Raw genomic sequence first — 15,198 nt, forward strand, 5'->3', positions numbered from 1 at the left:
CTTCTTGTAGGAAATCTTAGAATGGAGGAAAGGGTTCTTCATTATCTTATTGTATGGTTGTTGTGTCCAAGAGGCTCAAACCTAGCCCAATGCTTTGAAATTGATCTCATGATCATGTCTGCCATTACTCAAAATATCAAAATCAATTGGGCAGATCTCATCTCCGACACTATTGTCCGGGCAAAGAGGTATGATAGAGGTCATCTTCCATATCCCCTCCTTATTTCCTTAATATGTGTGTATAAAGGAGTTGATGTTACCGGAGAGAAACATCTCTCCGTCTTACGAAATAATAAAATTGGGGAATCAGCTTTGCATCAAATGGGCTTTATACGACAAGGAAATCTGTTTGTCCGTACTGAAGATGATATTGCACCAGAAGATGATGCATCAGCTGAAGAAGATGAAGATATACCTATGCCTCATCCAACCAATGTTGCTGGACCATCCCATCCTCCCCAAGAATATAGTCTACAGAGTATATCTAGACAAATTGCAGATATGGCTTCTATGCAACAGTCACGGATGGATGATATGATGGCTTATCATGCTCTTAGATATGATGAAATTAATAATCATCTTAAGGAGATTGATGACAAATTGGCAAAACTCTATGTACCCGATAGCGATGATGAGCCCTAGGAAATTTATGTTTCTATGTTTTTATTAGTGTGTGCTCTTTATATTTCCTTGTATGCTTGCATCTTAATATTCAATAAAATGTATGTTGTCTTTTCTTATTCTTTCTATGCATCCATGCTTTTATTAAGGGGGAGTATAATTTCTAATCAAATTAGGGGGAGCACTTCTACATCACTTTTTAATAATGATCAAAAAGGGGGAGAAATATTTAAAGTCTTCAAATTATCTCTATGTTCACTAATGTTCACTAACAAATTATTTCTTCCTTAAGTTGTATTTCAAATACAGATTATTACCAAAAGCTTTAAAACAAGAAGGTTTTGATCATCATCAAAAAGGGGGAGATTGTTAGCAAAATGATGAAGACAAAGTTTTGATGATGTCCAAATCAAGTCAAGAACAATCAAGAATGATATTTGTAGACTTGAAATATTGTGGAATAATTGTATGAACATAGGAAAATTAGTAGTTTCATGTATGTATTCAAAAGTGATGTAAAAATCAATCATAAGCAAAATTCTGTGCAGTGTTAATCGATTAACAGAGGGTGTTAATCGATTAACGTTAATCGATTAACAAGGGCTGTTAATCGATTGTTCCAGAGAGCCATGGAGAAGCCCAGCAGTGCAGTGCTAATCGATTAACAGAGGGTGTTAATCGATTAGCGTTAATCGATTAACAAGGGCTGTTAATCGATTAACAAGGTGAACGTTTGAAAAACTAGCCGTTTTTAGAGCCGTTGAAGTATCCGTTGGGTTGTTAATCGATTAACCACTGTAGCTAATCGATTAACACAGTCAGAAAGTCTAAAAGCGAAAATGGAGGAGCCTTTGGATGAGTCTATAAATAGACTCTCATTTTCTCTCAAGAAGAACTCTTCCCTTGTGCAAAAATCTCTGAACTCTTGTGAGAACTCTGTGAAATTGCTGAAGCTAAGGAAACTCTTGTCTGCAAAGTCCTGAAGTGGTACTGCGGTGACAGAGGAATAGCTTGATCATCCTTGGTGTGTCTGAGGAAGTGTCTGGAAGAGAATCATCCTTCGTGAAGCATTCGAAGGAGGTGATCATCCTTTGTGAAGATTCAAAGGAGGTGTAAGTTCATCTCTTGTGGTTTCAAGAGAGGTGGTAATTTCTAAACTGTTACAAATTGTTTTTCTGTGTGACTAATATTTGTAATAGTTTTGTGATAGTGAAAAAGGTTTATCTTGTTTGAGATAAGCGACTGGACGTAGGATCTTAGTGATCTGAACCAGGATAAAATACCTGTGTAATTTTTCTCTTTCCCTTACCCCTTTATTTACGTTTAATTATCTGCTTAGTAAGAAATTAAGAGAAAAATATTAAAAAGGGATAATATTTGAATATAACCAATTCACCCCCCCTCTTGGTTTGTTCCCACGCTAACCATTCCGCTGCAGCCGCTCTGACAAGGTTGGGTTCAGAGGAAGAAGATGAGTGGTGCAGGTGAGAGAGAGTTTTTTTCAAAAACCCAGTTTTGTTAAACCCACGTTCGTTCGAATGAACGTCTCTCAAGCCGACACCTGCACACCCACTTCTGAATTGGAAGCTTCTCTCGCGACAGGTGGCGTGCGTGCATGCGGTGCAAAGTGCGCTTTTAATGTTTCAGTGGAGTGACGTGACGCGTCTTTCAGTGCAGTAGTGGGTTTTAATTACCCTGAGCAGTGACGTGGCGTGCGTATTAATGGTGATGTGACATATAATTTGCAGAGTTAATTTTCTGGATCTCACACGTATACTTTTATAATAATAATAATAATATTTTTCTTAGTAACCACTATACACATCTCATTATTCATACTACACCTATTTAATCATTTTTTAAATTTAATATTTTTAAAATTAAATAACTAAAATCTATATTTATTTAAATTATAAAAATTATTTATATTTACAAATAAATAAGATTATTTACCAAATGAATAAAAATATAATTAATTAAATAATGATAATTATTTTCTTTTATTTTTATAATTATTTACTATTTTTTTATTATTATAAAAAAATAAACCGGATATATTTTTACTAATAATTTTAATCAAAATTTGAAATAATAATAAATTTTAATTTTACATTCAAATTTAAAAAGGAAAAATATATTTAATCATTTAGTCCTGACATAAGTATACAGAGCAAATATTATGCTAGAATACATACTTTTATTTTTATACATATTTGTTTTAATTGAGTGTTGTTAAAAATTAAAAATATTTAAAAAAATGAGCTTCAAAATCTTGAGTTATCAGATAAGTCTGTGTGCAGAAATCATCTCTTGAACCTTAAAATTCTGAAAATTTTAAGAAAAATAACAGAAAAAGAAGAGATAGCGAGTGAGTGAATAGGATGAGGATTCGGAATCTCATAAGGGATTCGTTGTTAACACTAAACACCACCTGTCTTGAAATTCTATTTTCGTAACCAATGAAAAACCGAATCCGCACTTGTGCGCAATTCTGTTTTTTTGTGATAACAAACAACAGTGTGACCTGGTCTTGGTGATTCTTCAAACTAGGAAGAAGATATGAGAGTTTGAGTGGTCTAAAGAAATAAGTGCAAGGGCACTGCCTTCTCTTTGACCATTGCTCTCATTCCTTCAACTACCTTTCAATTTCCAAGTTTCAATAAAAGGGTCATCGTATAACTATATAATATACTACTGTGGTAGATATTGTATATTAAATTGGTATGGGACCACCACAGGAACAACATGAAGGACAGTCTGCGTCGTCTTCTTCTCAGCCTCAACCTTCTTTGGAGCCAGGGGTGGACACCAAGTCCACCATGATTCTCTCAACTTCATGGTTTACGCCAAAGAGGTGATTTTTCAATTTTTAGTTTATAGTTAATAGATCTGTGCTGAAAAAACACAGTGGGTAAAGGGAGGGAATTTTGAATTTTTTTTATGTGGGTATGTCATAGGGAGGAGGACTAAGACTTGGGTTTTCTTTTTCTCTTATCATTTTTTGTTGATTAAACGAAAGGGACTTTTTTCATTCCTTGATGAGTATTTGAGGTGTTGCTACTTTTCTTTTTTTAATGTTGGTCATGGATTTGAGTTGTGGGGTGTCGTATTATTCATGCTTGATCAATGAAGGTGTATATTAAATTGAAATTTGAAAATTCAATGCTTTTGTGTGTTTGAAAAATTCTTGATCTCTTAATCTTGTCCTGTAGGTTGTTGGCTATATTTTGTGTGATTAACTTGTTAAACTATTTGGATCGAGGAGCAATAGCAAGTAATGGTGTTAATGGAAGTCAAGGAACTTGTAAAGGTGGGACCTGCAAATCTGGAACCGGAATACAGTAAGTGTAGGATATAGTAGGATCTTTGACATAAATAGTGAAAACATTTAAACATAAACTTTGGTATTACATATAGATGGAAAATGAAATTTCTACCCAGCAAGTTAACTGTTGCCTCTAACAGCTTTTCCTTTAGTTTTGTGCCGTGACATATTGTACAGTTTATGGAGCATTAGATTAGAATTTCATAGCTTAGTAGTAGTAGTAGTCTTGGCTACATCGTTTTCTCCTTCTATGCAGGGGGGACTTTAAATTGAGCAATTTTGAGGATGGAGTTCTATCCTCCGCGTTTATGGTTGGACTTCTTGTGGCTTCTCCAATATTTGCTTCTTTAGCAAAGAGGTAATGGATGTTTGTATTGAAATAGTTGTTTCATATTTCTGCTCGATACCTTTAATAAGTTTGGTCCATAGTTTGGTGGTTAACTCTTATTATTAATATCTCCTTATACTTGATAGGCTTTGTCTTTGTCTTGTTGACGGGCCACAGGGAGAGTGAAATGCAGTAAAATGATCATTTTATGATAACTGATTTTATATGTATATCTGGGATTCCCCATGTAACCATATCCCATTTAGATGCCGCAAAGTGTAGGGGATAGGGGGCCACAAAAAAGTCTTGTACAGCACTTTTTGTACTTCACTTCCTATTTGGCGTGATGTATGTCAAGGTCCCATGGCATTTTGGGATCAAAGTACATAATTTACTTGAGACATAGTGACTTAAGTTCTTCCCACTCAATTTTCAAGCTTGAGCACATCCTACTTTAGACTCAGTGATGCGAACATTCTCTGGTTTTTCCTCGTCTATATAACTACAGATTTGTTATGGTTAAAGGATTAGCGTACCAATAACCAATTTATGATGTAGACATTTAAGTCCTAGAATAAAGGCTGCTATTATTTTTCGTTTAGTTTTCGTGAAATGTACATGAGCAACTACTTGTTCATTTGTTGGATTCTTTATGTTTATTTAACTTAAATATTCAACCTTTAATGCTTCAGAAGATATTTTTTCAACTCATGACATTATGAAACCTCTGAAAACTGAAGAAGCTTTTGAACAACAACTGACTTGTTATATTGAAGTGTAGAATGTCCCCTTAGTTTGACTTTTTATCCTTTAAAATTAATGACTGCAAGATGACTATAATGTTTTGCAGCATATATTTAGCCGCACACGTAAAATTAAGCCACCCATGGTTTAAGACTTATTTTCCGTTAAATTTAGGTTTCCTATGTTTGTTAGACATAATCATCTAATAATGAAAACTTCTTATATCTGTTACACAAACTGACTATTGTTTATGTGATTCGTAATTGCTATTATTGGCTTAGATAAATGTTTAATCATTATATAATTCTACTATTTGCAGTGTAAACCCATTTAGACTTATTGGAGTTGGATTATCTGTTTGGACTCTTGCAACCTTGTGTTGTGGTTTCTCTTTCAATTTCTGGTCCATTTCAGCATGCCGCATGTAAGTGTCTTCCATTATATTTTTGAACTCCATTGCTTTTGTATACACAATATAGTACACGATGCAAGAGTAATCTTATTTTGTTTCCTTATATATTTGTATTTCTCTACAGGCTAGTTGGTGTAGGTGAGGCGTCATTTATAAGTCTTGCAGCACCTTTCATTGATGACAATGCCCCAGTTTCACAGGTTTGTTTCTGTCCCTGGTAATTATCTTAGAATGTTTCTATTGTCTATTATGCTCTTGTGTAGCCATCTTGTACACTTCAGTTATTGAACTCTGAAGCAATTTTATGGGATCTTGGTTCAATTATTAGCTCCATGTGCAAATATGATATGAATATACGTTAATTTTAGTATAAATGCCTTTCAAATCGTGAATCTACATGCTTTGTGCAATTACAATTTGGATTCAATTATTAAAATTATATATTAAAGATTTAGAATATTTGTTTAACAAGTTGTCATTGATGGTCTATTTGGGGTAAACCAGTGGAATATTTGCTTTAATTATTCTGGAGAGTTGATCTACATTACTTGTGTGCTTGCTTCCTTTCAACATTTCTATAGTTTATATATATATAATATCTTATAAAACTGACTGATGTTTTCCCTTCCCTTGTTGGTAGTTGAAATGTTATATGGCATTGTGACTGTCATATGTTTTTGTGACTATCATGTGTTTTCTTTATGGTGGAAACCTGTCTTACATTGGTGTGTCTCAGAAAACGGCATGGCTCGGTACATTTTACATGTGTATACCAGCAGGATATGCAGTTGGCTATATCTATGGTGGTTTGGTAAGATTTCCTTTGATTTTGTTTGGCATTATCAAATTGTAGTTGTAAAACCTGTAAACTAGGTAAAGAGGAAATATTTAGTTTCAATATTGACATATGTGTCCATATTGACAAAATCAATAATCATGCAATTGAATGAGTTAAACAAAGCATGCATAGAGTGTAGAGGAAAAACCCTAACAATTAATGAAGTAAAGCATTTATAATATAAATCAATTCAATACATGAGAGTTTCAAAGGATTACATCGTTTCCCCAACAACAGTGGAGGTTTAGTTCACCACAGACATGGTGAAACTAGATGAAAATATGGAAAAGAATGAAAGATAAAACCCTAAAAGTTGAAGATCGAAGCTTCCGCATCCAAAATCCGCCTCCGAGGGGTGAAAGGAGTGTGTTTTCGCCTCTTTCTGACAAAAGATATGAACCCTAGATAGTCTAAAACCTTAAATAGTTCATAAAAATAACATAAAACAAATCTAAGCCCACGTTGTCAGCGCTCAGCGCCCCAAAAGGGCGCCCAGCAATAAGTGCGGCACTCAAATGACGCTCAGTGGTGGCGCTCAAGTGTGAAACAGTGGTTGCAGAACCAAATTGGTGCTCAGCGGTGGCACCCAAGCGTGAAACCGTGGTTGCAGCACCTGACTGACGCTCAGCGCTATCTGCGATTCTTCTATTTGCCACTTTTCCACCCTCTTGACTCCAACTCATTGCTACTTCAACTTCTTCATCCAATTCATCTTAATTCATGTCAAAACAAGGAAAACTAAGCATAAAACCAATAATACCACCTTTAACTCTCTTATTCTTACAACTTAAGCAAAAACATGATTTCAAGTTAATTTCTAAGTCATAAAGAGTGTTTTTAATATCAAAATTAAGTATAAAAATAACTTTTTTCAACCGTTATCACTCCTCCCCTTTCACTTACAATAGAAACCAAATTTGGACCTGTATGTAGGTAAAGGAAATATTGTCCTGTATCAGTACTTATACTTTAGCATCAATCATGTATCTCTTTTTATTAATTGCTTTTAATGTGGTTTTTATTATTTTATCCTTTCATTGTCTATAAACAGGTTGGAAGCCATTTTGGTTGGCGATGGGCATTTTGGGTGGAAGCTGTGTTGATGTCTCCGTTTGCTATTTTGGGATTTTTTATGAAGCCATTGCAGTTGAAAGGTGCACATTTTTCCTGCATTTGTTTCACATTGTGCCCTAACATTGTTTCCCATCACTAAACTACTTGTGCATACAGGTTTTGCCCCTGCAGATTCAGAAAAGAAACTGAAACTTGAGACAGCTGTATCAGAAACTCAAGGTAGCATTATGTTTTTGAGTGGTGCTACAAAGCCAAATAAATTTCTCCATTTTGGAAAGAGTATTTATTGGAATTGCGTCTGATACAAATATATGTGGATGAAAGTTCTATAAAGAAAGAGTAATGTTAATATAGACTCGCGCTCATGCTGAGTACTATATACCATTGAACATATAATTTAAAATTTAAAACTATAAGTTCTCTATGGAATTTAATAATAGATAGATATGAACATGATGAGTCCCTAAGCTCTTTGGAAACCTGCCCTCAGACCTTAGCTATTAAGGGAAAGCTACCAAACACTTCAATGCTTCATTGATTATCCCATATTACTCAATGTGGGCTTAGGTACCCCCATAACAGTATCTAAGTCTTATATCATAGTACCACTTCTAAGAATCAACATCTTGGCGGGGATTTCACTCTAGGGTTTTCAGAGACATAGACAACTAGTTGATGAGAACCCTGACACTTGGGGAACCCACTCTCAAAAGCTAGCTATTAAAGGGGAGAACTAAACACTTAAATATTCCACCAAGCATTCCAAGTTACTCAACGTGAGACTTAGACACCCCATAATACCCAAGTCCCTAGCAACATACTACTAAGCATAGGAATAAATGAAAATGTTAGAAACCATGTGCATTTATTGGTTTCTGTTCTTCCATCGGGTTCATTGTTCACCAAAAGCGACTTTCCGACAAGCTTTCTCTAGCCGACAACTTCCACCACTGACATCACCTTGTCGTGTGAAAACCGACTCCATTAAACATTTTTTCTCTCTGGTAGCTGTCCAGCTCTTCTACAATTGTCATTTCGCTCAGCATCTTTTGTTGTTCGGCTGTCACCGGCTCTCCAAGTATTTTTGCGCTCTAGTAATCGCCATGACCAATTTAGTTCTCTAGTAGCCACTGCAATCTCCAAGCAGTTTTTTACTCTCCAGCGCCTCTCTTGCAACACCTGTCATGCCCTCAAATCAATAGTGAACCTGATAGGTTTCCGAAAGAGAAACCTAATCAAGAACGCTCCAAACACCACACGTAACAGGTACACAATAGAGAAAAAAGAATTAAACTAAGTATTATTCACAAAAGAATGGTCTGTGCAACTACAGATACAAAGGGCTTAACCCCCTCCACAGGACAAAGCCTGTCAACAAACTAACTGCCAAAAGTCCTCCCTCCACTAAACAAACAACTATTTATATAACTCCTCTGCCTCCTATCCTAATCCCCTTTCCCATTATATCCAAATACCCTATGTCCTAACAGAACCTTTGTTATTGTATACTTTGTTAACTCCAGCAACTAATTGACTAACATGTTCATTTCTCAAGGAGTCTTGTGTTGATGACATTTGTAACAAGTTTGACTTATATTATAGATGCCTGAGCTTGAGAAGGACTGTTAGAATCTTGTAGATATATAAAAATCCTATAGATATAGTAACCGTTGATATTAGGATCAATTAGATTGATTTTATCTTTGTGTTATCATCCTAATATAGAGTATTGAATATTTTGTTGCTACAAAATTGAATAGCTCTATTGTGGTCTAAGCACAGAAATTTATCATTTGTATTCTTGGTTTTTGTCTTTTCAACAAAATTAAATGATAGATATTCTATGCCAAGTCAACTCTATTCAGTTTCACACAAAATTAATAAATTATACTTTTTTAGCTGTAGATTTTAACCAGCTTATCTCTCGTAGGATGTGCCCATGCTATTTTCCTTCATTGCTTCTTTAAACTTATTTTTTCCCTAGTTATTTCTCCTGTACTATGAAATAGCATTTCTTCTCTCTTTATTGTAGGACTCCCGACCCTTCTTTTTTATAATTCAGTGGTATTATTGTGACTTATCTGAAGAAAAGGTTAAAATATATTCCTCTCCTAAGATGCCGTCGTAGTTGAGCAGACTTTCAGATAAACAACTATTGGTTTACATGTGTTCTTCAGTTTTTTCTTTCCCTTCCTTTGAAGAATAGGAGGGAGAAGAGACATTTTGCTTTATAAACTACAAAGTTGTAGACGTGTACTAAACAAAATTTTGAACTACACTTTTTCTTGGAAGGCTCAAAATTGTCTGTGTTTGAAGTTCTTGTAACCATTCCACCGTTTCATAATTGTTTAGAAATCAATATGCATTTTCTCTGGGACAGGCTCAGCTCTGACTAAATTTTTTCAGCTCACTAAAGTTTACATTTCGGTTTTATTGGTCAGCTTCTGTTTCATCAGATCTTTTGTTGAATTTAACAAATTCACTTATTATATGAAAAGATGTGAATGCTTCAAATGGAAAAGATGAAACGTTGTCCTTGAAGGCAGAGTTCAGAGACAAAAGCGCACATGAACCTTCCAGGTAAGAGCAATAATAAATCATTCTTGGTTTATTGAGTGCTGTTTTACAGAATATATGACCCATTGGCCATTATTGCCGATGGAAGCATTTTTCTCATCTTTATTAAGGATAAAATTCTCTCCCTCCACCTGAGGATGATTACCCCACTATCCTCATTTACTAATTTCTTTTCCCTCTATTGATTGACTGAATGTGTCTGATATAACTCACTGAATAATGTTCATAATTATATTTTTTTAATGTCTGTCTTATCTTAGGTCTAAATGTGCAACCACAATATTCGGTCAGTTCTCAAGATTTCTGCAAGACGTGAAAGAACTGCTTCTTGACAAGGTTTTTGTCGTCAATGTTCTAGGTACTTTGTCCTCCTGCTAATCTACTATGTGCATCTACTTGTTTTGTGTGATCTAATTTGTGTTGTTAAATTCATCTTAGAACCTGCATATACCTTACTTCTTTAGGAACTTCATATATCAATAACCTCTACCTATATTATACCATGTTCAACAATCATATTGTTTTTTTCATAATTTAATTACGTCGCATGAATGTCCATTTGCAGGGTACATAGTATACAACTTTGTAATAGGTGCTTACTCGTACTGGGGCCCCAAAGCTGGTTATAGTATATATAACATGGTGAGATTTTATTTGGTCATATGACCACAACTATACATGAGATTTTATTAACACGGTTGTTCCTTCTATCTCTAATTCTTTTTACTTTCTTAATATAAGTATACTCCCAGTAATTTTATAATTTGAAGGTGATATGCAATATTATTGTTGTACTATTATTATATTAAATAATTGTATTGAGAACAATTTACTTTGGCAGGCTAATGCAGATATGATGTTTGGAGGAATTACAGTTGTATGTGGAATATTGGGCAGCTTAGGAGGAGGCTTTCTTCTTGATTACGTGAATAGCACAATATCAAACGCATTTAAGGTTGGTATTTGAATTCAGAGAGTGAATTCTAGAATTTCTTTTGTAGAAGTTTATGCATTGCGTAAACTGCTCTGCCTGAATCATTGTCCCTAACACAAACTGCAGTCATTAAAACCTTCTGTACTATATTGCAGTAAGAGCTTAGGAGTGTATGTTGTTGTATCTGGATAGGCAAATTTGTTTTCAGTCACATTATCTGATTATTGATCAAAGTATGTCTAATATGTTTTTAACATCATGGTTTCAGAATTGAAATTATTTGCCTGTGTAGAAAAAAAACTTTTTCACAAAATAAGGGAACCCTTTTATCAAAGTCTGCTGTGAGTAAATTTCATTAATCAATTTTTCAAAATGTTTTTTAAGAAAGATTTCAGTGTTTATCAACTCTGTTTTCCTCTAATAAGTCCATCTAAAGTGTTCATGTGTAATGATTCAAGCTGTAATGGGATAATTAAGTGAACTTTTAGGCCATGCATACTGACTTAATTTGTGATCTCCATGAAACAGTCCTAAAATTCGCATAGAAACTCCATTGCTCTTTCATGAATATTTTCAACTCTTTTTGGCAGCTTCTATCATTAGCAACTCTTACTGGTGGCGCATGTTGTCTTGGTGCCTTCTTATTTAGAAGCGAGTATGGCTTCTTGGCTCTTTTTGCTGTTGGTGAACTACTTGTTTTTGCCACTCAGGTACTTCCCTTCTCTTTGAGAATTTCTTCGTGTTTTTGCCACTCAACAGGCACTTCTTTCCACTGTAACCATTTTTCTCTTTTCTGTATTGGATACATTTCGTGTTTCTAATCCAACCTAAAAGATCATTTTTTTAATGGAAATGGAATAGAGTTAGTACACTACGTCTACCATGATAGTTTTCTGTTACATTATTTTATGTATAAGCTATAGTTTGTGATCATTAGAACTCATGGTCCAATAGCTTAACACTTTTTTTTTTATAATTTTGCCTCATGTTTTTGTTTTAGGCTCCTGTGAATTATGTGTGTCTCCATTGTGTTAAACCAAGTTTGAGGCCGCTGTCTATGGCTTTGTCTACTGTTGCTATTCATCTCTTTGGAGATGTACCTTCCTCACCTCTTGTTGGAAAAGTCCAGGTTAGTCTTTTTTAAGTTGTATTCATTACAAATTTTTAAGGGAAAATAGTTACCTTTACTTTTCCACAAAATGACAAATCAGTTGACGCCTTTGTGGCCTTACTTTTGGTAAAATTTTAACTGTACATTATTTACCAGAGGGGTGGATATTGGCTAACCAAATAGACAGAAAAACCAATGTATTATATCATGATCATTGTACAATACTAAATTGTTGATTCATACACATTGATAATGCAGGACAAAATCAATAACTGGAGGACGACTGCTTTGATTCTTACAAGTATATTTTTTCCAGCAGCTGCAATATGGTTTATAGGTTAGTCATTATGCAACATCTATTGGTTTTCCACAATCATATCACATTACTAATTTCTTAATCATATATCATTATTGTAATCTATAAGAGCAACGTTGCATCATAAGAAAAAGGAAAGGGGCTGGACTAGAGCAACATTGATGGTTGTAGAAACCATGTCCAATCCAACCTAAAAGTAAATTAGAACAAGTCACATCTATCATATCATGATGGATGTGCAAGATTGATCTAGTTGGTAAGAATAAGATTCATATCTTACAAGAATGTGAGCATACAAAGTCTTTGTTGCCGTAAGACTTCTTTGAATCTTGAAATATATTATCAACCCTAGTGAACTCCTGATGCCTACCTCACCTATACTTCTTCACACCAAAGCCAAAACACCGTGATGGATGGCCATTAGAACTGCTTAAAATACCATAGTCATGATAAACTAATAAATGTGTGGAAAATATGGAAATGGAAAAGCTTTCTGAAGCGTATGTGTTCTGATAACATTGTGCATTACTGCAGGAATATTTTTGCACAGTGTGGATAGATATAATGAAGCTAGTGAGCATGAAGGATCAAGCGTGGAAAGGACAAACACAACACCATTGGTCGAAGAGAACACTGCTAAAACACCAATATTTGGTCAAACCCAAGAATGCTGATTTCTTTATATTTTGATTCAGTTTGCCTAGAATTTGTTTCATAGCACATTGAAATGTTAATAGATTCTTTTCTCTATTATTTTCTCGAAATTTTGCTTTATTTTTTTTTTAGTGTAAATAACTTTTTGCTTTGGGTGAAATTAGAGGCTATTTTGGTAGCGTTTACCCTCTTTTCTGGCAAAGATTATTAGAACTGTGTTGGTTAAGTTATGTTTCACTATCTTGGGCATAACCTTGTAAATATATATGATCAATTTCTCCAAAATTTACTTTGTTTTGTAGTGCAACTGCTTACCCTTCTGGTTCTGTTATCGTTTTACTAGCATAGTGATGAGACCAATTCATTGGGTTGAATAAAAGAATTAGGGTTGAAAGGTTCTTTACTAAAATGGGTCAAAACCATTTTAGATTACATAATCTGAATTTATTTTGAATCGCACAATCTAAAATTTAAAATTTTATTTTAGATTATACTATATAATTTGAAAATATATTTTGAATTGTATACTTCAAAAATATATTATAAATTATAGAGTCTCAAATACATCTCTGAATCCCAAAACATTTCTACATTACATAATCTAAAATCTGAAAATGTACTGTTAATTGCTTAATACAAAAATTTGACATATAATTTTAAATGGAAAATACATGTTTAGATTATATAATCCAAAATGTTTTCACATTCTAAAATGTGTTTTAGATTATACAATTTCAAACATGTTTTTATATTTTACATTCCGAAAATGTAGGACATGAGTAATTTGGATTTTTTCCAGCACCTCATGGATGTGTATGAGGAAATCAAGAGGTGGAAGAAGAAATAATCTCTACCAAGTTTGTTATATTTTGTACCTTTGATTAGGTATTTTATTAAGAGCACATTAAGATTGAAAATAAATGAGAAAAAACTGAATTTATATGATTATATAGTACAATGTATAAATTTTAATATTATATATAATTAAAGGGTAAATATAAAGTATATATATATATAATTTAAATTAAAGAATATTGTACGATAAATATTTTAAAATCATGTAATACAAAATGCGTTTTATGATGGTTTAATTGATTTGAAGGTCTCTATTTGTGCAGTTTTGCGTTAAGTAGGTCCCTATATTTTGAAGTAGCTCAATTTGGTCTCTAATTATGAAAAATTGAAGCAATAAAGTCTGTGTCGTTAAATTTTGTGAATGGCGTCAAAATTGTTGTTTGGTGGCTAGGTGAGGTGGCATTTGAAAACATGTGGCACATAAATAGTTTAATAGGTGGACTTAAATTATTTTTTTAGTTTCAGAAGCATGGGTTTAAATTAAGGTAAACGTTATAAAATTGGGGAAATTGGGGAAATCAAATTAAAAGGTATTAGGTTGAGATATTGGGTGTGTGCGAAATTGGGGAAATAGGGTTCGTGGGTTAGCCGTTCTGGTACGCAATTGGGGAACATTGGGTTTTAGTGTGAAATTAGGCTTAGAAAAAGTTTTGTTTTATGAAATTATCTTCATTTATCGGTGGTTTTCGCGTGGAAAGCTTTGGCGAAGTTCGTTGCAGGTGAAGCACGTGTTGAGGTTAGTATATTGTGGTTTTTCGAGAATGTTGCATGGTTAGTATATCGTTGTTACTTTTAATGTGGTCCCCCATGTTTGAAGTTCTGTTTGAGTGTGTTTTTGAAGCATGTCCTATTAAAGTTGTGTTACAATGTGGTCCCCCATCTTTGTTTCTTGTGCTTTTAATTTTGTTTAAGTTTTGTTGTCGTTGGTGTTGGAGTGTATAATTGAAGCATGTTCTGTTAAAGGTTTTCTGTATATAAGTCATACACTTTCTCTGTTGTGGTTTTATAGGATAAATATTGATATAATTTTGAAATAATTTTAGTTGTCGTTGGCCATGTTATTATTTTATAGGATAAATATTGTTATTGTGTTGAACATGGAGGATCGTTTTGAAGTTGTTTTCCACCATGGAGGGAAGTTCTTGAATGATGGGCCACTTAAGTATGAGGGGGAAAGTACAACTTTGTCTTTTGACCCAGACATGTGGAGCTACTTCCTTGTTGTTAGTGTAGTAAAAGGACTTGGATATGATGAGTTTAAGGAGTTATGGTATTCTGTAGGGGGTGGTTCTGTGTTAGATAATAGGTTAGAGCTTTTGTGTGATGATAGAGGAGTCACGCACATGATCAACTTAATTAGGCTAAATGGTGAGGTTCATCTATTTGTTGTTCACGTAGTCTCTGAACCT

At 34.0% G+C, this 15,198-nt stretch overlaps 1 protein-coding gene across 1 annotated transcript; it reads left to right on the top strand.

Moving 5' to 3' along the window:
• Nucleotides 1-2,977: 2,977 nt before the first annotated feature.
• On the top strand, nt 2,978-13,241 carry LOC108345198 (probable sphingolipid transporter spinster homolog 2). The gene is made up of 16 exons (XM_017583811.2): nt 2,978-3,475; nt 3,834-3,962; nt 4,203-4,304; nt 5,338-5,442; nt 5,555-5,630; nt 6,167-6,241; nt 7,320-7,422; nt 7,499-7,561; nt 9,841-9,922; nt 10,180-10,277; nt 10,485-10,561; nt 10,761-10,874; nt 11,444-11,563; nt 11,854-11,982; nt 12,223-12,301; nt 12,815-13,241. Exons 1-16 carry the CDS (start codon nt 3,345-3,347, stop codon nt 12,952-12,954), a joined length of 1,623 nt encoding a protein of 540 aa, XP_017439300.1. The 5' UTR covers nt 2,978-3,344; the 3' UTR covers nt 12,955-13,241.
• Nucleotides 13,242-15,198: the final 1,957 nt, after the last annotated feature.

The sequence above is a fragment of the Vigna angularis genome, chromosome 1 (assembly GCF_016808095.1).
Source record: "Vigna angularis cultivar LongXiaoDou No.4 chromosome 1, ASM1680809v1, whole genome shotgun sequence".
In the NCBI taxonomy this organism is placed as follows: Eukaryota; Viridiplantae; Streptophyta; class Magnoliopsida; order Fabales; family Fabaceae; genus Vigna; species Vigna angularis.

Excerpts from the sequence above, each read along its gene's own strand:
- LOC108345198 (XM_017583811.2), top strand. The coding sequence starts at position 3,345 with ATGGGACCACCACAGGAACAACATGAAGGACAGTCTGCGTCGTCTTCT. Across the intron at positions 5,443-5,554 it reads TCCATTTCAGCATGCCGCAT|GCTAGTTGGTGTAGGTGAGG; the intron begins GTAAGTGTCTTC and ends ATTTCTCTACAG. Across the intron at positions 7,423-7,498 it reads GAAGCCATTGCAGTTGAAAG|GTTTTGCCCCTGCAGATTCA; the intron begins GTGCACATTTTT and ends TTGTGCATACAG.